General features: G+C 55.7%; 1 protein-coding gene and 1 long non-coding RNA gene across 3 annotated transcripts in view; one reads left to right on the top strand and one right to left on the bottom strand.

Annotated features, from left to right (window-relative positions):
* The window catches only part of LOC128835334 (uncharacterized), a 37,567-nt gene extending 25,188 nt beyond the window's left edge, over positions 1-12,379 (bottom strand). Inside the window, exons 1-2 of the long non-coding RNA XR_008444632.1 lie at positions 12,267-12,379; positions 7,093-7,259 (exon numbers count right to left, since the gene is read on the bottom strand). This is a non-coding gene — a long non-coding RNA (uncharacterized LOC128835334). The remainder of the gene's footprint in view (positions 1-7,092; positions 7,260-12,266) is intronic.
* Positions 887-11,576, top strand: LOC128835333 (E3 ubiquitin-protein ligase TRIM50-like). Of its 2 annotated transcripts, none has more exons than XM_054024729.1 (5): positions 887-1,079; positions 5,431-5,491; positions 6,177-6,287; positions 8,202-8,265; positions 10,138-11,576. In XM_054024729.1, the coding sequence occupies exons 3-5, from the start codon at positions 6,276-6,278 to the stop codon at positions 10,728-10,730; spliced, it is 669 nt and encodes a 222-aa protein (XP_053880704.1). In that variant the 5' UTR covers positions 887-1,079; positions 5,431-5,491; positions 6,177-6,275; the 3' UTR covers positions 10,731-11,576. The 2 variants fall into 2 exon arrangements, with proteins under 2 accessions (XP_053880704.1, XP_053880703.1); XM_054024728.1 differs by lacking the exon at positions 887-1,079 and adding an exon at positions 3,760-3,861 and having other exon boundaries at positions 5,407-5,491.
* Positions 12,380-23,720: the final 11,341 nt, after the last annotated feature.

The following is a 23,720-nucleotide window of genomic DNA, read 5'->3' as shown; positions in this document are numbered from 1 at the left end:
GGGGGATGTTGGGGGGCGTGTGAGGGGAGATGTGGGGGGGTCTCTGAGGGGGGATGTTGGGGGTGTGTGAGGGGAGATGTGGGGGGGTCTCTGAGGGGGGATGTTGGGGGTGTGTGAGGGGAGATGTGGGGGGGTCTCTGAGGGGGGATGTTGGGGGGTGTCTCAGGGAGATACCTTTGCCCAAGGGAGGAGAGGGATGGGGCATCACAAGACAGGTGGGGTGTAGATGGGGGTGCTATATGTCCGCACCCACGGCCATATCATCCAGTTCATCTCGCTCCCCCTCCCCTCTTCATCCCTCTTCAGGGTCCTTCTCCCAGGAGCCTTTTACAAACAGAAATGGCCTCGCTGCTCCAGCTGGGAGCCATGGAGGAGCTGGCTCAGGAAAACAGAGGAAGGGGTTTTACTCCTAGTGTCTCCTCATTCCGAAGAAAAAAGTGGAGCAGGGGAAGGGGTCTTCAAGCCGTCCTAGACCTGAGGAAACTCAACCAATACATGCACTGCCTCAGGTTCAGGATGGAAACGTTTGCCTCCACCATTCCATCTCCCTCAAGCCTGGATCGTGGCTCTCGACTGGCAGAACGCCTACTTTCCTATCCGCCCTCCACCCGGCCCACAGCCAGTACCTCAGATTCACAGGGGCGCGTGAGCAGCCAGTCATCCAAGTACAGGTAGACATGAAGTCCCAGCTTCCTTAGATGTGCTGCCACCAGGCACTTTGTGAACACCCTGCTGCCACGGAGAGTCCAAAGGACAATATCCTCTCCTGGAAATGGCTGAGCTCCCCTGTGGATCTTAGTTGCCTTCACACTGGCATGCAGAGTCAGTGAGATCCAGGCCCTCACGGCTGGGCTGCTCTACACGTCATTCCACAGGGACGAGGTGGTGATGAGACCAGGTCATCCCCCAGGTGGTCTCAGAATTCCCCTTGAATTTTTCCCAAAACTGACCTTTCTCTGGGGGAAAGAAGCTTCACACTCGAGAAGTCTCCAGAACATTACTTTACTACCTGGACAGTGTGACAGATATTGCAACCCCAGGCAGTATCTTTGGGAACCATGCTATGAAATCTATGGCAGGTTTGTATGATTATCTTCTGCTCTGTGTGGGAGGTTAACGGCTCCCCCAGGAACTAACAACAACGTGGGGTGTTGATTACCCCTATGATTGTTAACAGCTCCAGAGAGGCACCACCCGCTGCAGAGGTTTGTATGTGCTGGATCAGGCTGAGTTTTCCAGAGACTGAAGGGTTTTGTTACACAAGGCTGAGTTTAACCAGCCTCTTGGCCTCTTTCTGATCCAGCAAATGGACAGGACTTTTGGTTCAAGGGGCCCGAGTAGTCCGAGGAAGGGTTGGGATTTTAGCCTGTCTGATGGTGGATTTCCAGTACATTCAGTGTGCCTGTAAATCCATTTATTGTCTCCATGTTTTCTCTGGAGGCTTTTATCCTGAATAAGGAGCTTGCTTTGGAAACACCGTTTGGGTCACTGGTAAATCACTTGTCATGTCTATGGAGAGTAACTACAGCACAGGTGCCGGACTCATGGCCAGTGGCGGCTCCAGGCACCAGCGCACCAAGCGCGTGCCTGGGGCGGCAAGCTGCGGCGTGTGCCCTGCCGGTCCCTGCGAGGGCAGCAGTCAGGCAGACTTTGGCGGCTTGCCTGCGGGAGGTCCACCAGTCCCGTGGATTCGGCGGCACTTCGGTGGCAGGTATGCCGAAGCCGTGGGACCGGCGGACCTCCCGCAGGCATGCCGCTGAATCCATGGGACCGGGGACCTCCCGCAGGCATGCCGCCAAAGGCAGCCTGCCTGCCGTGCTTGGGGCGGCAAAAAAGCTAGAGCCGCCCCTGCTCATGGCAGACCGGCTGCTGGGGATATCACAGTGAACTACAGGGGGCTGCAGCCGAAACCTCCAGTCAGAAGGGAGTGGGACACGGGCCCCTGCCCAGAGGTGACAGCTGGAGGCCTGAGACCTGAACAGGCATTTTGCAGCAGGCCATGGAGCAGGTCAAAGGTGCAGTTACCCTGAGACTGTGCCACACAGGACCCAGCCCGTCAGACTTTCTCCTCACCTCCTTTCACCCCAGGGTCTCTCCAAGTGGATTACTCGGCGTATCTCCACCTGTGACCAGCTGGACGGTAACTGACTGTTCCTTTTGCTTTTCAGCTCAGAAATTTCAGGTTTTGATTTTTTTGCCAAAAAGTTAAAATATTCCACAGAAACGATCCCCCAGTTTCTGACCAACTCCGTTAAAAAACGTTTTACCTGCCCAAAGCTTTTGAAAATTCTGGCCTTAAATTTTCCCCTCTTTAGAGTCAGGGCCAGCTCCAGAATTTTTGCCGCCCCAATCACCAGCAGCTTTACCGCCGCCGCTTCATTCTTTGGCGGCAATTCAGCGGAAGGTCCTTCCCTCAGAGAGGGACTGAGTAGGGTTACCATACGTCCGGATTTTCCCGGACATGTCCGGCTTTTTGGGCTCCAAATCCCCGTCCGGGGGGAAATCCCAAAAAGCCGGACATGTCCGGGAAAATTGGACATGCGGTGCTGGGCCGGCGGCTCGGGTGCTGGGCCGGGGGCTCGGGGGCTCAGCCGGCGGTGCTCGGGGGGCCCGGTGACGGGCCGGGCCGGGGGCTCGGGGAGCCCGGCCGGCGGTGCCGGGCCGGTGGCTCGGGGGGCCCGGCCGGGGGCTCGGGGGCTCCGCCGGCGGTGCTCGGGGGGCCTGGCCGGCAGTGCCGGGCCGGGCCAGGGGCTCCGCCGGCGGTGCTCGGGGGGGCCCGGGGCCGGGCCGGGTGCTGGGCCGGGGGCTCAGCCAGCAGTGCTCGGGGGGGCCGGGTGCCGGGCCGGGTGCTGGGCCGGGGGCTCGGCCGGCGGTGCTCGGGGGGGCCGGGTGCCGGGCCGGGGGCTCGGCCGGCGGCTCGGGTGCCGGGCCAGGGGCTCGGCCGGCGGTGCTCGGGGGGGCCCGGTGCCGGGCCGGGCCGGGGGTTCGGGGGGCCCGGCCGGCGGCTCGGGTGCCGGGGGCTCGGGTGCCGGGTCGGGGGCTCGGCCGGCGGTGCCGGGCCGGGCCGGGGGCTCGGGGGACGGGCTGGGGACCTGCGGGGCCGGGGGTGGGCCGTGCCTCCTCCCCCCCCCCACACCCCCCTTACCTGCTTCAGGCTTCCCGCGACTCAAATGTTCGCAGGAAGCAGGGGAGGGGGCGGAGACTTTGGGGAGGGGGCGGGGTTGGGGCGGGGGCGGGGGCGGGGCTGGGGCCCCTTTAAAGTGTCCTCCTTTCGGAGGCACTAAATATGGTAACCCTAGGACTGAGAGACCCGCTGCCGAATTGCTGCCGAAGAGCCGGACGTGCCGCCCCTTTCCGTTGGCCACCCCAAGCACCTGCTTGCTGCACTGGTGCCTGGAGCCGGCCCTGTTTAGAGTCTAGAGGGAAGAACAAGGCCGGACCAAAAAGGAAAACTTAAAAGCGGATTTTTATGGACAAGGTAGAATTAGTAAAAGTGAAAGTGAAACCGGATGAGAGTTGCAGCTTGTTAAATAGTCACCTTGTGAGATAACTATTAACTATGTCAAGATTTATGAATCACAATAAACTACCAAATATGGGACTTGCACCTGGCTGGGTTTGAATATTTTCCATTTTCTGGTGACTCCATGACTTAAGACAGAGCGATGGTTTGTTCTGGCAATAGCCAATGAAATTGCAGGGATCTGCATGCTGTACAGCATTCCTGCATTCTTATTGGCTGGGACTTTCCAGTCAGTATAATTACCGACAGATTGAACATCTACATAAAATCTGTGCAAGCCTCAGTCCTTCTGATCTTCCATCAGACCTGGAGCTGCAAGAGTCTGGTCCTGTGAGGAAGTAAGTCCTTCTCCATTGTTGTTATCCAAGTCCTTAGATGAGATAACAGGCCATGAGGAAGCAGCGTTGGCTAGTGACTAGGGCAGGAATGAAGGATCTTGGGTTTCTCTCTGCTTTGACTTTAACTCCCTGGGTGAGTTTGGGCCAGTCGCCCTTGGGCCGGGGGGTTGCTTTAAGAAGTTTGCCCTTGTGTTTGATGAGTGAACTTGGGCTGGGGCTCTGCAGCTCTGCAATGATTGTCCTTCTCAGATCACTTTGAATCAGGAGGGACCCAACTGAAGTCACTGGGCCCAAATCTCCTAAGCCATGGGCAGGGAAATGACCCCACTGCAGGCAATAGGGCGTCACAGTCAGGCCTGAGTGGGAAATGAACTGCCAGAGTTAATGATTCACCTCATGCTGGGACATTCCATGAGGAGGTGAAAAAGATGGCTTGGGGAGGAGAGGAGGGGAGAGAGTTACATGAGAGAAGGGAAAAGGGATGATCTTTCTGTGCATGGGTTCTGCACAGGGGGGGATTTACACATTGGTACAAATATGTGCCTAGGGGAATCGCGAGTAGGAGGTGATTTTATCTTCGCATTTCGCACTGGTGCAAACAACTGCTGGAATCCTGAGTCCAGTTCTGGTGCCCACAGGTCAAAAAGGAGGTTGATAAACTGGAGAGGGGTCAGAGAAGAGCCACAAGAATGATGAAAGGATTAGAAACCTGCCTTGCAGTGAGAGACCCAGGAGCTCAATCTATTTAGTTTAACAAAGAGGCTATGGGGTGACTTGATCCCAGTCTGTAATTACTGACACAGGGAGCAGGAATTTGATAACAGATGACTCTTTAGTCTGACAGAGAAAGGTCTGACAAGATCCAGTGGCTGGAAGTTGGAGCTAGACAAATTCAGACTGGAAATAAGGCACAAAATTATAGCATTGAGGGGAACTAACCATTGGAACAACTTACCAAGGGTCGTGGTGGGTTCTCCATCACTGGCAATTTTTAAATCAATATGGGATGTTTTTCTAAAAGCTCTGCTCTAGTTCAACCAGGAATTAATTGGGGGAAGTTCTCTGGCCTGTGTTATCCAGGAGGTCAGACTAGATGATCACGGGGATGGGGGGAAGGGTCCCTTCTGGACTTGAAATCTATGAAATGGAGCTTACACTAGTGCCAGTCACTGCACTTTGAAAGCCTCTTGCTCTGAGCCACTATTGTGGGTATGTTTATTTCACTCCTTGGCATGACACCTCGTTGAGTTAACAAAATTTCCCGCTTTGATCTCAGCTTGTACCTAGCGAAAATGTCATGAGATCAGCTTAACAGCAGGTGGCTTAATAGTAATAAATGTGGGGGTATTTTTTATTTGCCTTCTGGATTTTGAGCCTTTCGGGGTCACGTTTTCAATGTCTTCTCCACATCTTGGATGGTTAGAAATGTAGCTTTTAGTTAGGGAGTGGGAGGAAAGTGAGATTCTCCCACGATCACATGACTCCATGAGCTGGGGCTTTCAGAAAAACAGAGTTGGTGACATTTTGCCAAATACTTTTGTACAGCTCTTCTTTGCAACCTCTTCTCAGCTCCATATTGAGATCCTGAAGTCCTCTCTGTCTGTCTGGAACAGCTTCCTCGGTGCATGAGGTAGGATCAGCCCCTAGTATCTCTATCTGATGGTGGGTGCCATCTAAGGGAGCGTGTTCCTCCATTTTATTGAGGGCACTGCCCATCAGGAGATCATCTCCCTTGCGTGGAGTATGGGAGTGGCCAGTTCTGAGATGGTCCCCCTGTACCATGTTTCCTTTATGTCATGTCTATACAAAATTGAGGCAGCAACCCCTGGCCTCAAGATATTCTGAGTGGGCTTTGAGGGCTACCAGCTGCCAATGAAATCTGGATTGATTGTACAAGAACAAAACTAGATTATGTTGATTAATTTTGGACAATTACTGGAGTGAGCTTCTTGCTTATGTGGTAACACCCTTTGGCAAAATAACTCCAAGGTTGAAGGATGATATGTTTTTCATTTCTGGATATGGGTATCATCTTGTAATTTATAACTGTAATACAAAAATTTAATGATTAAATCAATCAGAATGGGGGGAGGAATAGCTCAGTGGTTTGAGCATTGGTCTGCTAAACCCAGGGCTGTGAGTTCAATCCTTGCGGGGGCCACTTAGGGATCTGGGGCAAAAATCAGTACTTGGTCCTGCTTTTGAAGGCAGGGGGCTGGACTTGATGACCTTTCAAGGTCCCTTCCAGTTCTATGAGATAGGTATATCTCCATTTTTTTTTAAATCAGTGATTAATGTGGATGTGTGTTTTCTAGGTATAAAACAGAGGCAACAACATCCCCGGATCAGCTTAGTTCTTGTCAGTCCAATCGGTTGGATCAACTTGAGACGAGCCTTGGAACTTGAAATCGGCTATGACCGCCCCAGTAAGTAGAATTTTCCTTTTTGCTCTAATGATCATGGCATAAGCATTTCCCCAACTCACCCACTTCTTTTTTAAAGTCGTAATTTGATCAATGGTCAACACGAGGGGTGATTCTAACTCAAGAGAATAAGCAAGAATAAATTGAACTAGCTGTTAAAGAGAAATGCAAGACCAGAAGAAACTCATGTGACCTTATGGATAACATTGGCCAGAGAATTTTCCTGAACTAATCCCTGTTTGAACAGATCTTTGGGAAAAACATCCCATCTAGATTTAAAAGTTGTCTGTGATGGAGAAGCGCCCTCCTTCTTCCCCTCTGTCCCTCATCCCCTCCCTCCTCCTCCTCACCTATCTCCTCTTTCTTAAGTCAAGGAAGAGAATTTTGGAGCATAAAAGAAGGTAAATTGAAACCACCGCTCTGTCAGTTAAGTTCTGAGGGAAAGTAGCAAATGGTGATTAGCAGCACCCAGAGCTAAGACCTGTACCCCCTCCATGTGAATAGAAGCCCATCGAGGTTTAATGACCCTCCTGTGTCACCACGGCTTGGAATTTCAGTCTGAGATAGAAGGACAGCAGGGAAGGTACAGACCAGGCTTACAATCAAAATGGAGATTGTAGCTGGATACACATGCACACAGGGAGGTCGTAACGTCACTCCAAACTCAAACTGTACATAGATCCCTAAACTGTCACTGTCCCCCATTCTCCCTTTGCCCACATGCCCTTGCCCTTCGCTCTGGCTCGTTTTAAGGTCCAGATATTGAAGTTTAGATAAAGCCCCTGTGAAACTTGATCAGAGTTGGTACCTGACTAAGTACATGAAGATGATGAAAGACCTGCATCACTACCGTATGCTGGGTGAAGAACCAGACGTCTGTGTGTCATCTCCTGTTTTCTGAGCTCCAAGAATGTTTCAGCTGTTCCTTCGTTCGCTGGACTGCTTTCTGATATTCTTGCCATCTTCTTTAATTCCCTATTGACAAGGAAATGAGGCAGAACCACTTGATCCTACTTTCCTCTAGCCACAAATTCAATACACCCGAGATCAATTTCCCTTCCTGCATGGGAATAGGCTATACGGGTCTGAGACCCTTTCGATCAGTATAGTGCATCCATAGTTAACACACCACAATTTTTGTGCCTAGCCAGGAGCATTATAGCAATATCAGCTAGGTCACCTCCATGCAGCTCTGATTTTATAGAGGACGTCAGATCATGCTTTGCTGTGAGCTCTCACACTTTTACCGATGGGGATGGGCGTTCCCTAATTTTGTCATGTTGGGGTTGGTAGTGGTTGTACCTGAAACACCTTAAAACTATTGCATGACATAGTACTTTTTGGACTAGCATAGAACCCAGGAGTCCTGGCTCCCAGCCCCCCTGCTCTGACCCACTAGACCCCACTCTCCTCCCAGAGCCAGAGATAGACTCAAGCATTCAGAGGCAGCATTGCCCGGTGTACAGGGTAACAGACCAGAGCTCAGGATAGGGGGGTTTGTTCCGAGTTCTGCTACTGACTCCTTGTGTCACCTTGGCCAAGTCATTTCCCCTCCCTGGCCCTTTGTTTCCCCTCCCGCTCTTTGTCTGCCATTTCTACTAACTGTGAGCTCTTTGGGACAGTGACTGCTGCTCATTGAATATCTGGGCAGCACCTGGCACGATGGGGGCCCAGGTCTGCGGAGCGCCCAGTGAAACGAGCTGCAGTCTCGGTCAGGACATCTATGCAGCACCCAGTGTGACGGGGCCACTCTCAGTCAAGGGGGGTCTGTGCAGTGCCAGGGTCCCCGATCTTGCTCTGGGGTGTGTGTGTCTGTGATGTGCCCTGCCCCATGGAGGGCCCCAATGTTGGTCAGGGTCTTTGTATAAAGCAATGGGGCCAGGAGAGACTCTCAGCGGCCTTCTGCTCTCCCACCAGAGCCATGAAATGTGGCCAAGGAGCAAAGCTACCAAGACTGGCCCCGGGGACTTACCAGCACCAGGTGAGTGAGGACGACTAACCAGAGACCAGGCGTCTGGCCGTGCACAGAGCCAGCCAAGGGGGAAGCAGGGTCAAGAATGGAGGAGCTGGAGGGGAAAGTGGGGGGAGATAGAGAGGAGGAGCTGCAGAATGAGAGGAGGGCGAGCTAAAGGGGACAGAAGTCAGGCCTCAGCCCTCCCAACAGGAGGTCACGGCTCTCCCCACCCTTGGAGTGGTGCAGGGGGAAATCTGGGGGGTTAGGCCTATAGGATCATCGGGGTCTCCCGTGGGCTAGTGTGCGCTCCCAGGCCAAGCAGGGTGAGCGTGGGACACAGAGGGCAGGGGCTCGGTTTCCCCCCTGCAGCTCTTCAGTGCAGTCCTGGCTGTCACTGGGCAGGGGGAAGGGGGCTGCTGAAATGACCCTCCCGCTGGCCGGAGCTCTGGTTAGAACAATCCTTAGGGTCTCTTGTCCCAGACTGGGTATAACTGTGTGTTAACAGGAGGGGTGCATGTTAGACATGGGAGGTAATGTCCCGCTTTACCGGCAGTGGGGAGGCCCCGGCTGGAGAAGTGTGTCCAGTCTAGTGTGGGCGCTGCGCTTTAGGAGTGATGTGGGCAAACTGGAGAGAGTGCAGAGGAGAGCAGCAAAACTGATCAGAGGTTTAGAAACCCCTGACCTGTGAGGCAAGGTTAGAATAATGGGACAGTTTTAGTCTGGAGAGAAGAAGACGGAGCATGGACTGGATAACAGTCTTCAGATACCTTACGGGCTGTTCTACAGAGGATGGGGATCAATTGTTCTCCATGTCACAGAAGGCAGGACAAAACGTAATTGGCTTAATCGGCATCGAGGGCAATTTAGGTTCGATATTAGGGGAAACTTTCTCACTCTAAGAGGGGTTAAGCTCTGGAACTGGCTTCCAGAGGAGGTCGTGGGATCCCCATCACCTAAGTTCCCTCTAAGCCGCGCAGCAGGCTAATAAAGGCCGCACAGGCGGGGAGAGATGCCTCTCCCCCATCCCGGGGCTGCTGCAGCGAGAGAGAGCTGGGGGGAGTCCTCTCTCTCTGGGGCAGCCCTTGGGCAGCCTGCCCCCAAACCCCTCATCCCCAGCCCAACCCCAGAGCCCGCACCCCAAGCCCCTTCCCCAGCCCTGAGCCCTCCCGCACCCTGAACCCCTCATCCTCAACCCCACTCCAGAGCCTGCACCCCCAGCCACAGCCCTCACCCCCCCCGCACTCCAACCCTCTGCCCCAGCCCTGAGCCCCCTTCCACACTCTGAACCCCTCGGCCCCACCCCCACCATGTATTACCTCCATATTGGTGCACATAAAATTCATTCCACACATGGATGTAGAAAATGAGAGGGAACATTGCCTGTCACTGGAGGTTTTTAGGAACAGGCTTGACAAACCCATCAGGGCTGGTCTAGGGTTACTTGGCCCTGTCACCTTCCGCCCTACATTTCTAGGATTCTGTGATTCTTTAATAGGGATCCGTCAGCTGGCACTGAGATACGGCCACCTCTGGGATGGGGCAGCTGTATATACACCCCACTGCCAGCAGCACAGCGCCCTCTAGCACCTCATGACTGGGGTGTTGGGGCCAGAACTGACAGAAAGGGGAGAGCGCCCCTTACTGAGCCCCCCGCCGGGGTCCCTCCAGCACCACGCCCCCTACCACCGCACTGACTCCAATGGCAGAGTCACTCACAGTGCTTTCCAGGGAGATCTCCCCTCCAAACCACGACCCGGCCCACTCCTGCTTGGCGTGAGACAGGCTGGGCTCACAGATCTGTGGCCATCCCAAATATCAATATCAGGGGACGGCTGCGATGGAAACAGCCATAAACCTGCAGAATAAAACCCTTCCCCCGACCCCCTCTGCCATTCCCAGTGAAGAAGGAGGATCTAACCCTGGACCCAGACATGGCCCATCCCCAGCTGGAGATCTCGAAGGATGGGAAGGAGGTGAGATGTGGGAGTTTCACAAAGAACGTCAGCTCCAGCCCAAGGCGATTCGACACGGCCAACTGCGTGGTGGCCCATCAGAGCTTCAGCGCGGGGCAGCACTACTGGGAGGTGTCCGTGGGCCGGAAGCCGCGCTGGAACCTGGGGGTGGTCTCGGACCGAGCGGAGAGACGGGGCAGATTGATCCAGACTAAATCCTGGTTACCGTGGTCGGATGATTTGTTCTGCACCGAGGGCTACTGGCTCATCGGATACAACAAGCAGAAGGCCGGGAAGCCATACTGGGCGTTTGACACCAACCCGATGCCCTTTGACTGTAGCTCCCACCCTGAGACCATCGGGGTCTATCTCGATTACACAGACGGGGAAGTGACCTTCTACAACGCCGATGACCCTGGTAATTTGACCCCCCTGTACTCCTTCTACAACGCTGACTTCAGGAGCGCCCCCGTCTACCCCGTCTTCGACCCCTGCTGGCACGACAACGGGGGCAACGAACAGCCCCTTAAAATTATGTGACTGGCTGATTTGCTAGTGGGGGTGGGGACCAAAGCAATTGCACCCTTGGGGCTACCCGCATATACCTCGGGCTAGCCAGCTTCACAGCACTGCTCTGAGCCGCACTAACCTCACCCAGCGACCAGGCAAAGCCGGCACGTTTCGCTCAGACAGGCCGGGGCGCTGGGACGGGGCAGTGAAAAAGCAGCAAGCTGAGACCATGAGATACTCGCTCGCTATGGTACATTCACCCTCCTTCCCAGAGCTATTGGAGGGGTTTTCCCTTCAGCAACCCACCCCCCTAAGCCCCTTCCTCCAGTGGGTTTGTCTTGAGTAGGATAAAGAATGTTTCCTAATCACAATAGCTAGGTAGAGAACCCCGGAGTCCTGGCTCCCAGGCCACCCCTGATTTAACCACTAGACCCCACTCCCCTCCAGCATTGGGGACAGAACCCAGGAATGAAATCCAGATTGCATCTGGTGTTGTCATTCTCACCTGAGCAAAGTGCCCATAAAACGCCATCCAGAGCATGAATGAAGGGACAAGCTCATGGGGAGGGGTTAATTCTGCTCGCAAACACGCCGATGTACGTCAGGGGTGTCCCATCAGGGACCTCAGGGATGATTCCCCACGTTCTCCCCACTGCAAATGAGGAGTGACTGCTGGAGTCACTCCCAGGCAAAGCCAGTGTCAGAGCGAGGACAGGGAGATTCGGAGTTGACACTGGATTGGATTTACACTGATCCAGAGAGCACTGGCCGCCGTATCCCTTCATACTGCTATCTGCAAACTGCTGTTGGCCCTCACTGAGCTCCAGCCCAGGGCTTGTGCTTCTCTGATGATTTTATTTTACTTTGCTCAATAAAGAAAAACATTTGCTGTAATTCCTCAGAATCCTGAGTCATGACTCAGTTTCTCCATCCAGATCCCTGGGAATCTGGAGCTTGCTGAGACCTTTCCTCAGTTTAAACCTTGCACTGCTGCAGACATGTATACTGTGACGGGGTCCCCCAGGCACAACCTGGAACTGGGGTACCACTTTGCCCTCTTCACTCTCCAGCCTGGGCCGTCTCTCACAAGGCTTTGCTAGTGACAAGGAGCAACCCCCTCCGGGCACTGTCCTCTCACAGCATGTGGAGCCCCACACCCAGCTAGATTGCATGAATGCTCCCAGACCGCATACAAATCACACAGAGAAAGGCACCAGCCAATTCCCCCAGCTCCACAGCCTTGCACCCCAGAGCTGTACCGTCTTGCCCTGGTCAGAAGCCTGAACAGTGTAAGTTTTTAACCCAGTCCACCCCTCCCTCGCTGTGGAGAGGACACAAACTAGCCTTTGTAACCTGAGCTGAGATTTCCCAAGCACCACCAGGAAAATACACTGTTTTAGGTAAAATATCAAACAGATTAATTAACACCAGAAAGACTTTAAGTGATTATAAGCAGTAGGCACAAAAGGTCAGTGATAGTTACCAGAGAAAATAAAAGGTAAGTGCACTGTCTAAATCTTAAACCTTATTACACTGGGCAGTATTTCGATCAAGCGATTATCTCACCCCACCGGATGTTACAGTTCTTAACACACAGGCCTCTTTCTCAAGCCTGGGACCAGTCTCCTCAGTTTAAGTTTTCATCTTCTCACTGTTCTTGTTGCTGCCAGCGTACGTGGGGAAGGAGACAGGCCAAGGCAGGCTGCCACTGTCCCCTATTTTATACCCTCGGTCCATGTGCCTAGAAGACACTTGCCCGGACATGATGGGCTTTGCTGAGTCACAGGGTTGAGCAATCCCCATGGTCGTCTTGTGCAACTGAGTCAGAGAGTTGAGCAGTCTCCATTGTGTGGTGCTTGAGCAGCTGTCATTGAATTGTAAATCCCTTGATGACACCTCCCCTGCTTATTAACGGTCGGTTAAACCCTCCTGGGAGTGGTTAGCAGTAGAGACCCAAATTTACAACGTATTTCAGAAACAACCATACAGCAAATTAAATCTCATAACTTCATATACACTAAGGATATTCATATCTGGACAGAACAACAGGTTTCAGCAGATCATGACCTTTCATAAGATACCGTACCTGGCATGCTTTGTATGAAATATCACAACCGCATATGAATGATGAATATGGGGGTCATAGAGTACCGCGTGTCACATATACACAGCTATAAACTGAGGCCTTCTACTCAAGACCCCTCCCATAATCCCTGCCTCCTTCTCCCAGATTTCCAACATCTCCATGCTGAGTCCAGGCTGGCAACAGCTAAATATTAACATGTGATTGTGTTAAACTCTCACAATCCGTGTACACACTAACCAAAATCCAGTCCATCTCGTTTTTCTATATACGTAGTCCCCTGTACCTAGGAAACTGAAAAGTTCTGTCCTTTGGTTGAACCTAGTGAGTGAAAGGAAAACTCCTATTCCCCTGCCCCCCACGACCCTTCCCCTCCACCAGGCATTCCCTGCAGCTTCTGGCAAACTCTTGTTAAAACCATTCTGAATTTTGCTCCCCAAAAGGGCGATTGGAGGCCGTGCACACGCTGGGGGTCACCAGCAAGTGAGTTAGATGTTTATTTTGGGGGGTGCTGTATCTCAGGAACCCTGTGGTCAAATGGCCCCACCTCTGGCTCTCTGCACCCCCAAGAGGCACACCCAATGCCAAAGCAATCCGAGCAACCATGCGGATTGGAGAGCACTTGGACCAGGCCAGCTTTAAACAGAAAGCTGGTCTTGTCCTTACCTCTAACAGCGCTGGCGCTCCCCTCTCACGCAGAAGAGAGTCTGTTACCTTGCAGCTCCCCAGCTCTGTCCTCGTCCCCGGGGACACAGGGCAGCTGTGAGAGAGGAGGGGAATTCTCTGCGTTGCAGAAGGTGACGGTCACCCTAAATATAGCCCCGAGTCCGGGGATCTGGCTCTGATGTGGGTACGCTGTGGAGGGAGAACGGGAGGTGGAATAAGGAAATGGGGTGGGGGGAGGTGGGGTAGCAGAACCAGCTGGAAAACAGTTATTTTTCCTGTGGAAATGTTGAAAAATTGTTTTTCTCTTGTTGAAAGTTCCCACCAAAATGTTGCAGTTTTTTGATGACAAACGAAACAAAGAAACGGTGTGGTTGGAAACCGGCCCATTTGCCGCCTTTTGGCTTCTGCAGAAAATGGAAAACGTGGACCAAGAAAAATATTTTGATGGAAAAATTCCCACGTGCTCTAGAACTGGGCTTTGGGGGATTGCCAGAGCTGGTGAGAACGGTTGCATCTCTCCATCTCCATAGGGCACTAACCCGATCCCACCCCTCTTCTGAGCACTCCTCCCCCCCCCCCCACTCAAACACCCAGACTGGCATCTAACTCTCCCTTCCCAGGGAAACAGCTGTTAGCGAGGATGAGAACATGCACCAACATTTGACAGACAGTGAAAGTTTGATCATGTGATTTACAGTAACTGGAGTGAAATTGGGGAAACCTCCCTAGTGGGGAGGGGGGAGACAGAGATGCAAACAGTTCAGGGGACTCAGGTGCTATCCCCCCCCCCTTTCTCAGCCCATAGAGAGCCTGTCATAGGGCCTGTGACCCCAGTGTGCCATCTTCTGGTCAAACATAATACTGCAGGGGCACCCTGCCTCAGTTTCCTTTTCCAAGGTGGGTCCCTTTGGCTTTCCCCACACTGGTCAGTGGTGGTGATGGGGGTCGTCTCTCTGACCAAGTCACTAAACAAATGTAACCTCTTCCGGGTGTGGTGTATTGAGGACTGGGTTGGAATTGCAAACTATCGCTTCAAGAGGGGGAGAGTTTGGGTCCTGCTTCCAACATATAGGCCTCCGCAATATTTCCAGCTCCCCTTCCCATTCAACCATCAGCATTTTACACTCCAGTGCTCAGCAAATCACAGGTAGAGTCTGTGAACTTGAAGCCAAGTTGTTTGTGGCTGGATCTCGGGAACCCCTTGGTCAAATGGCCCCACATTGGGATCCCCGACCGCAGCCCATGCCTCCATGGGGCCCACCCAGTGCCCAGGCAGTCTGAGCAGCGGCGTGGAGTTTAGGCACCGAGAACAATCGAGTTTAAATAGAGCTGGACGGCCACTAATGACAGCAGAGGGCTCGGCTGTAACAGGCACCAACCATGACGTCTCAGAGCACCTCGCAATAGTCAATGTGCTTATCTTCACGATGCCTCTGGGAGGCGGGGCAGGGCTAGATCCCCACTGTACACATGGGGAAACTGAGGCAGAGACAGTCCAAGTGACATGATCAAGGTCACACAGCGCGTCTGTGGCAGAGCCAGGAACTGAACCCAGAAGTCCTGAGTCCCACAGCCACCCACTGCCCCATCCAGCTTACCTGCCCCCGTGTCTGTTCCTGGGCTCGAAGGGTTTCTCCCCATGGTTTGTTCATGTGCAGTGATGGGGGCTGCAGTCTGTGTCGGGGTGTGTGTGTCTGAGCAGCACCTGGCACGACGGGAGCCCCAATGTCAGTGTCCTTCAGTCAATGCCCCTGGGGGGCTGTGGGGCTGGGGCAGATGGTTACTGTACAGAGACAATTGCCCCAGTATCCCCCTCAGAGACCCCCAACATCTCCCAAACCTCCCCCCTCAGAGGCCCCCCCAACATCCCCCATCAGAGACCTCCAATATCTCCCCAATCTCCCCCTCAGTGACCCCCAATATCTGACCTCAGAACCCCCCTGATGTCCATCAGAGACCCGCAATATCTTCCCAACTTCCCCCCTCAAAGAGCCCCCAATCTCCCCCTCAGTGACCCCTCCCCCCAGGACCGTTGGGGCCGTTGCTGACCCTCTCCTGTCCTGCGCTGCCGCCTCGAGCTGCTTCCCGCGCCGCAGAGCCACGGGGGGGGGGAGGTGTAACGGCCCCGTGGTCACTGTGGGAAGGTAGGGCTCCCATACGTCCGGATTTCCCCAGACACGTCTGGCTTTTCGTCTGGGGGGATTTCTAAAAATCTCCGGGATTTCCCCCGGTCGGCTATTTATAGACCAAAAAGCCGCCGCTCGGCAGCCAAAGCCCCTTCCCGGCTCCCCCCATCCCCTGCAGCCGCCCGGCCCTGCAGCTGTCTTCCCCCTCCTCCCCTCCCCTGAACGCTCCGCCCCCTGCTCCTCTCCTCCCCTGAATGCTCCGCCCCCTGCTCCTCCCCTCCCCTGAACGCTCCGCCCCCTGCTCCTCCCCCTCCCCTGAACACTCTGCCTCCTGCTCCTCTCCTCCCCTGAACGCTCCGCCCCCTGCTCCCCCCTCCCCTGAACGCTCCACCCCTGCTCCTCCCCCTCCCCTGAACGCTCCGCCCCCTGCTCCTCCCCTCCCCTGAACGCTCCACCCCCCTGCTCCTCCCCCTCCCCTGAACGCTCCGCCCCCTGCTCCTCCCCTCCCCTGAACGCTCCGCCCCCTGCTCCTCCCCCTCCCCTGAACGCTCCGCCCCCTGCTCCTCCCCCTCCCCTGAACGCTCCGCCCCCTGCTCCTCCCCTCCCCTGAACGCTCCGCCCCCTGCTCCTCCCCCTCCCCTGAACGCTCCGCCCCCTGCTCCTCCCCCTCCCCTGAGCGCTCCGCCCCCCTGCTCCTCCCCTCCCCTGAACGCTCCGCCCCCTGCTCCTCCCCTCCCCTGAACGCTCCGCCCCCTGCTCCTCCCCCTCCCCTGAACGCTCCGCCCCCTGCTCCTCCCCTCCCCTGAACGCTCCGTCCCCTGCTCCTCCCCCTCCCCTGAACGCTCCGCCCCCTGCTCCCCTCTCCCCTGAACGCTCCACCCCCTGCTCCTCCTCCTCCCCTGAATGCTCCGCCCCCTGCTCCCCCCTCCCCTGAACCCTCCGTCCCCCTGCTCCTCCCCCTCCCCTGAACGCTCTGCCCCCTGCTCCTCCCCCTCCCCTGAACACTCCGCCCCCTGCTCCTCCCCCTCCCCTGAACACTCCACCCCCTGCTCCTCTCTCTCCCCTGAACACTCTGCCTCCTGCTCCTCCCCCTCCCCTGAACACTCCGCCCCCTGCTCCTCCCCCTCCCCTGAACGCTCCGCCCCTGCTCCTCTCCCTCCCCTGAACACTCTGCCTCCTGCTCCTCCCCCTCCCCTGAACACTCCGCCCCCTGCTCCTCCCCCTCCCCTGAACGCTCCGCCCCCTGCTCCTCCCCCTCCCCTGAACGCTCCGCCCCCTGCTCCTCCCCCTCCCCTGAACGCTCCACCCCCTGCTCCTCCCCTCCCCTGAACACTCCGCCCCTGCTCCTCCCCCTCCCCTGAACACTCCGCCCCCTGCTCCTCCCCCTCCCCTGAACGCTCCGCCCCCTGCTCCTCCCCCTCCCTTGAGCGCTCCGCCCCCTGCTCCTCCTCCTCCCCTGAACGCTCCACCCCCTGCTCCTCCCCTCCCCTGAACACCCCGCCCCCTGCTCCTCCCCCTCCCCTGAACGCTCCGCCCCCTGCTCCTCCCCTCCCCTGAACACCCCGCCCCCTGCTCCTCCCCCTCCCCTGAACGCTCCGCCCCCTGCTCCTCACCCTCCCCTGCACGCTCTGCCCCCTGCTCCTCCCCTCCCCGCTTCCCGCCAATCAGATGTTCGTGGGAAGGCTGAAAACAAGCAGGGGCGGGCGGCAGCAGCATGTAAGCTGGGGCGGGGGGGATGTGACGAGGAGGGCTCCGGGGAGGCGCGGCGCGGCCCAGTCCAGCCCTGGCCGAGCGGCTCCCTCCGGCCCCGGCCCCAGCGGCTCCGGCCCAGCTTGGCTCGGGGGACCGGCACCGGCACCGGTTCCTGCCGAGCGCGCCAGCCGGTCCCGGCCGAGCGGCGCCGGCCAAGCACCCCCGGCTCCAGCGGCTCCGGCCCTGGCCTCAGCGGCTCCGCCCCGTCTCGGCTCGGGCCCTGGGGCACCGGCCCCGGTCAGGGGACAGGGAGCCGGGGGGGTTTGGATGGGTCGGGAGTTCGGGAGGGCTGTCGGGGGGGCAGGGGCGTGGAGAGGGGTTGAGGCAGGCAGGGAGCAGAGGGGGTTGGATGGGTTAGGGGTTCTGGGGGTCCTGTCAGGGGGTGGGGAGTGGTTGGATAGGGCATGGGAGTCCCGGGGGTCTGTCTGGAGGCGGGGGTGTGGATAAGGGTCAGGGCAGTCCGGGGACAGGTAGGGTCCTAGGGGTGGGGGGTTCCCAGGAGGGGGCAGTCAGGGGACAAGGAGCGGGGGGGGTTGGGGGTTCTGAGGGGAGCAGTCAGGGGGTGGGAAGTGGGAGGGAGTGGATGGGGGTGGGGCAGGGCAGGGACGGGGCTAGAGCGGGGCTCCTCCCCCGTCCTCTTTTTTGATTGTGGAAATATGGTAACCCTAGGGGAAGGGCCTGAGGGGGGCTGTCATGTGGGGGGGTGTCTCCGTGGGGGGATATTGGGGGTCTCTGATGGGGAATGTCAGGGGGGTTTTGCGGTTGGATAATGGGGGTCTCTGAGAGGGGAGGTTGGGGTCTCTGAGGGGGTAATTGGGGGGTCTCTGAGGGGGTTTTCAGGGATACCTTTGCCCAGGGGAGGGGAGGGACGGGGCATCACAACACGGGTGGGGTGTAGATGGGGGAGGAGAAGAGACCGGAGGCGGGAGGGGCTGTGTCTGTGATTTGGAAGAAAGTGGGGAGTTTGTCTCCACACACTCCCTCCGTCTCCTTCCTCTGTCACCCACCGGAGCTGCGTTAATTAATGCTGACTGACACTGGTGTTATTTACAAGTGGTTATTAATAAGATTTGTTAGTATTACAAAAGCACCTACTGGCCCCAATCTTAATTGGGTTCCCCTTGTGCTGGGTGCTGCAGAGACTCTGGCCAAGATGGGGGCCCTCATTCTCCTCCATCTTCAAACCCTGTCTGGTCATAGTTATACCCATGCCAGGCACACGGTAGTAGCTAGGACTGAACGACTTTCTCCTCCCTCTGTAGTCCAGCTCTGAGAGTCCAGCTCCTTGGATGGTTCTGGGGCCACAGGGACGTGTTGAATGTGTAATATTGTTGGACACAATAAGGTGGTCGAGGGACATCTACGTAGAACACATCACTGGACATCAGCAATACCAGGAGGGATGAGCTGGAAGTGCCCCTGCCGATGAGAAGCGCAGTCAGGAAAGTAACAAATACTTTCCTCATGGATTGTATTTTCTAAATAGACAACCCCCAACCTAATTTTCAATTACTGAGGGACAATCTCCACTCATTGGTTGTGGAAAGCAAAATATATCAAAGCCCTGTACAACTTTTCATGAGTGATGTACCCGAGTATTCAGATTCCAGTATCTAAACTGTATTGTTAAATCTATTCACCTAAATGTGGGTTATTGCTGATTCTGTTCTCTATGTATCATATAACTTTTCAAAACTAACTTTATATTTGTGGATAATCTAAGCACTATACCCAGACGTACAGAAACCCTTTCCCCAACCTATGTATTATAGAACTTTTTAAACATTAGCTTTAATACAATTTCTTCCCGGCCTTCTCTTTCTCATAGCTGATCACCCAGTGCCCTCGGCGCAGACCTCACCAGACCCCGGCCACCAAGAAGCCATGTAGATCAGCTGGCTGTGTCTGCCGGCTCGCTCCAAGACCACCCCCCAGTTCCAGTGCGGCTTCCAGCCCTCGAACACCTCCCAGTAGTGCTGCCCCGCGCTGAAGCTCTGCCGGCCACCACGCCTTTCTCCACTCTGAATCGCTGCGGGCTCATGAGTGTCAGACACGTCACCTCCTTGCCAGCCTTTGAGATCTCCAGTTGGGGTGAGCCATGCTGGGGTCCAGGGTCAAACCCTCCTTTACTCCTAATGCCGAGGGACAGGTGGGGGGAGGGGTTGATTCCATCTCATGTCTCCTCCCGTCCTCACCCCCCTCATATTTATTTTTGGAACAAGCCACCCACCTAGGTCAGCCACCCCGACAGATCTCACGCTAAACATCCCTGGGGCAGATCAATACAGGGACTGGAGACCGCATGGGAAAGTGTTGTGAATAATTCCCCACTGCTGCCCACCCCAGTGCGCTAGCACAGCACAGGGGGTGTTATGCTGCAGGACAGGAGGGTTAATATGGGTCATTGTCCCCTCACAGCCAGTGCTGACCCCCAGTGCTCCACCCCAGAGGCGGCTGCATCTCAGCTCTGGGTGAGGGTCCCTGTACAGAGAGCACGCAGGCCCCACCCCAGATGTGTCCATGTCTCAGTGCTGGGCCAGGGGTCTCCATATCAACAGCCCCTGTACCTCAACGCAGAGGGAGCCACATATCAATGCCTGGTGAGGGGTCCCTGTATAAACAGCACCTGCGCCCCACCCCAGCAGCAACTGCATCTCAGCACCAGGCGAGGGGTCCCTGTGTGAGGAAATGAAGATGCGGGGCCCTCTTAGGTGCGGGGCCCGATTCAGCGGAATCGGCTGAATCGGCCTAAAGCCGACCCTGCTTGGGGGGCAGGGAGGCCAGAGCCCCATCTGGCCCTCCCTCCATTTCCCCAGCCAGCTCCAAACTGAAACTCTCCAGCCCCTCCTCTGCCTTTGTCTCTTTCCCGGGCCAGGAGGACACCTGATCTTTGTTCTCCAACACCTTCCGTTGGCACCTTTGTAGAGGAGGGGCCCAGGCCATCAGTTGCCAGGAGACAGGGTGTGGGCCATTCTCTGTGCAGACAGCATCACACTGGCCCTCTCGGGCTCTGCAACAACCACACCCCTGATCCAACCACCTAGATACTTAAGAAATGCATAGGGGAAACTGAGGCACCCACACAGTATTCAGAGACAACATTAAGAACAGTCCCACTTCGTCACAATTGTCACTCCCCAGCTCCTCCCCAGCTGGGCTTCACTGTTAATTGAGCCTGGCCCACTCTCCAGGAGCAGCCAGTGTGATGGTCAGGGCCCAGACACCCTACGGGGAGAGCAGGAGGTCTGAGCCCCAGAGAATAAGCAATTGAATCAACTTCTTATATACAATATTCCTGTCGTATCAAAGTGTCTCAAGGAGGTCTCTTGTGAAAGCTGGTGACACACTGGTGATTAATACCCTGTTTCCCCGAAAATAAGACAGTGTCTTATATTAATTTTTGCTCCCAAAGATGCGCTAGGTCTTATTTTCAGGGGATGTCTTATTTTTCAGAAATGAAAAATGCCTTATTATCGGTGGATGCCTTATTATCGGGGAGGTCTTATTATCGGGGGGATGCCTTATATTACAACGAGAGGCAAAACTGTAAGTAGGCCTTATTTTCGGAGGATGTCTTATTTTCGGGGAAACAGGGTATCACTGTGAAATGTCTGTATTTAAACTATAGGAAGAATTATGGCTACTCACTGATATGCTTTAAAGTGTGTGTGAAAAGAAAGGGAGAAACAGGTCTCTCTCAGACAAGCGGGAAGGCAGCGATCTACCCGTCTCCAATGTAAACGAAAACAATGGAAGCCCCTGTTTACATAGGAATCATTGGGGGGGGGGGGGGGAGAACAGCAGGGGATCATCCTGACTCGGGGACAGAGCAACGAGCTTTGGAAAACGTAAGCAGAAGCAAAACACATTTTGGCATCTGTCACTGAGGGGACGATGAGGTACCACACCCCGCAAGCCAGTGAAAGTTGGTCCCCTGGTCTGGAGCACTAGAGATGCTGATAACTTGATGTAAGTTAGGAAACTGCTTAGGCAAAGATTGTAGCTTGCTAGAATTAAGTTTTAGTCACTTGCAAGTGTGTCTTGTTTTGTTTGTAACCAGACCCAGCCAGCTGGACTTTCAAAGTGTCCAAGACACAGCAGAGAACATTAGTGTTTGTTGGCTGTGGCTGTCCGTGCATGTTGCTCCATCCTCGTGGCAGGAAATTTGCCAGGCTGGTCAAGAGCTGCACTGAGACCAGTCAAGTGAGCACTTCTTTGGGAAGCTGTCTCGCCTCGTTCCATATCGCCCCGACAAATGGGTGCTAGATGTCGTCACCCACGGCTATATTCATATCAACCAGTTCATCTCGCTCCCCCTCCCCCCTCCACCCCTCTTCAGGGTCCTTCTCCCAGGAGCCTTTTACAAACAGAAATGGCCTCGCTGCTCCAGCTGGGAGCCATGGAGGAGCTGGCTCAGGAAAACAGAGGAAGGGGTTTTACTCCTAGTGTCTCCTCATTCCGAAGAAGAAAGCGGGGCAGGGGAAGGGGTCTTCAAGCCGTCCTAGACCTGAGGAAACTCAACCAATACATGCACTGCCTCAGGTTCAGGATGGAAACGTTTGCCTCCACCATTCCATCTCCCTCAAGCCTGGATCGTGGCTCTCGACTGGCAGAACGCCTACTTTCCTATCCGCCCTCCACCCGGCCCACAGCCAGTACCTCAGATTCACAGGGGCGCGTGAGCAGCCAGTCATCCAAGTACAGGTAGACATGAAGTCCCAGCTTCCTTAGATGTGCTGCCACCAGGCACTTTGTGAACACCCTGCTGCCACGGAGAGTCCAAAGGACAATATCCTCTCCTGGAAATGGCTGAGCTCCCCTGTGGATCTTAGTTGCCTTCACACTGGCATGCAGAGTCAGTGAGATCCAGGCCCTCACGGCTGGGCTGCTCTACACGTCATTCCACAGGGACGAGGTGGTGATGAGACCAGGTCATCCCCCAGGTGGTCTCCGAATTCCCTTTGAATTTTTCCCAAAACTGCACCTTTCTCCGGGGGAAAGAAGCTTCACACTTGAGATGTCTCCAGAACCCTGCTGCCAGGGCCGGCTCTAGGCACCAGGCACCCAAGCACATGCTTGGGGCGGCACCTGGTAAAGGGCGGCGGGGGGAGTGCGGCGCGGCATTCCGCGGGGGGGGGGGGGCGCTCCCGCGGCGCAGCGCTGGGGGGGCGGGCTCCAGTTGCGCAGGGCTCGGCGAGGGGGCGGCGCGGGCGCGGCACTGGAAGGGGGTTCCAGCAGCGCTTGGCAGGGGGCGGTGGCGGGGTCCGGCGGCGCGGCGCTCGGTGTGGGGGGGGGTGTCGCGGGGCTCGGCGCTCGGGGGGGTGATCCGGCGGCGCTCGGCGCAGGGGGGGGGGTGGGCTCCAGCGTGCAGCGCTCGGCGGGGGGGCGGCACTCGGCGGGGGGGTAGCGCTCTGGGGGGGTTCTGGAGGTGCTCGGCGGGTGGCTAGAGCCGGCCCTGCCTGCTGTACCACCCGGACAGTGCGACAGATATTGCAACCCCAGGCCATATCTTTGGGAACCATGCTATGAAATCTATGGCTGGTCTGTATGATTATCTCCTGCTCTGTGTGGGAGGTTAACGGCTCCCCCAGGAACTAACGACAGTGATTACCCCACTAACAGCTCCAGAGAGGCACCACCCCCTGGAGAGGTTTGTATGTGCTGGGTCAGGCTGAGTTTTCCAGAGACTGAAGGGTTTTGCTATACAAGTGTAAGCAGAGTCCGGATAAGCTCTACCCTGACATCTGGTGGTGAATTCTGGCGAGTGGGGAAAAGAACTCCAGGGGCTGATCTGGTTTGCATAGGCACACCCACTCGCCTGGCAGGAAACAACAGCAACTGAGAGTGGTTACTTTGGCTGGTGTGGGATCCCCAGTTTCTCTGTTATTGGGGCAGGAAGAATAAAGTTTTGTTACCCTGATTCTGTGAATCAAGGCCAGTGGAACTGTTGTATGACAGAAGGACTGAGTGAGTCCTTCACCATTACCTAAGTAGCACTTGCTTGATAAGGGGCATGGGTTACACAACCCAGTGAATGGAGAGAGGATGGGGATAGGCTTGTGATGAAGGCTGTGGTGGACCCCCCCCCCCCCCCCCTGGAGAAACAGATGGCTGGCCAGCCTCGGATCATGTAAGGTGGCCCTTAACACCCTGTGTGCTGCCCCCCCCCTCATTTACTCTGGGGCTGCAGTGACCAGGGACAGAGACTTTGGGGGTTGTTGGGCTTTTGGGACTTTGGGTGGTTGCTGGACCCAAGAGACTTTGGGGGTGTTGGACTTTGGGGACTCTGGGTGATTTTTGGGCTGCTGGATTCAAGAACCAAAGGGAAAGGACACAGCCCAATTTGCTGGGGTGGGTTTTGCTCATGGTTTGTGTTATGAATCCTGTTTGTGG

This window comes from Malaclemys terrapin, chromosome 4 (assembly GCF_027887155.1).
Source record: "Malaclemys terrapin pileata isolate rMalTer1 chromosome 4, rMalTer1.hap1, whole genome shotgun sequence".
Taxonomy (NCBI): Eukaryota; Metazoa; Chordata; order Testudines; family Emydidae; genus Malaclemys; species Malaclemys terrapin.
Note: the sequence above shows the minus strand (reverse complement) of the source record. Positions and strands in the feature narration are given on the sequence as shown.

What these genes read in the sequence shown, in the direction of transcription:
- LOC128835333 (XM_054024729.1), top strand. An exon ending in CGGGGACTTACCAGCACCAG is followed by an intron (nt 8,266 to 10,137) that starts GTGAGTGAGGAC and finishes TGCCATTCCCAG; the next exon opens with TGAAGAAGGAGGATCTAACC.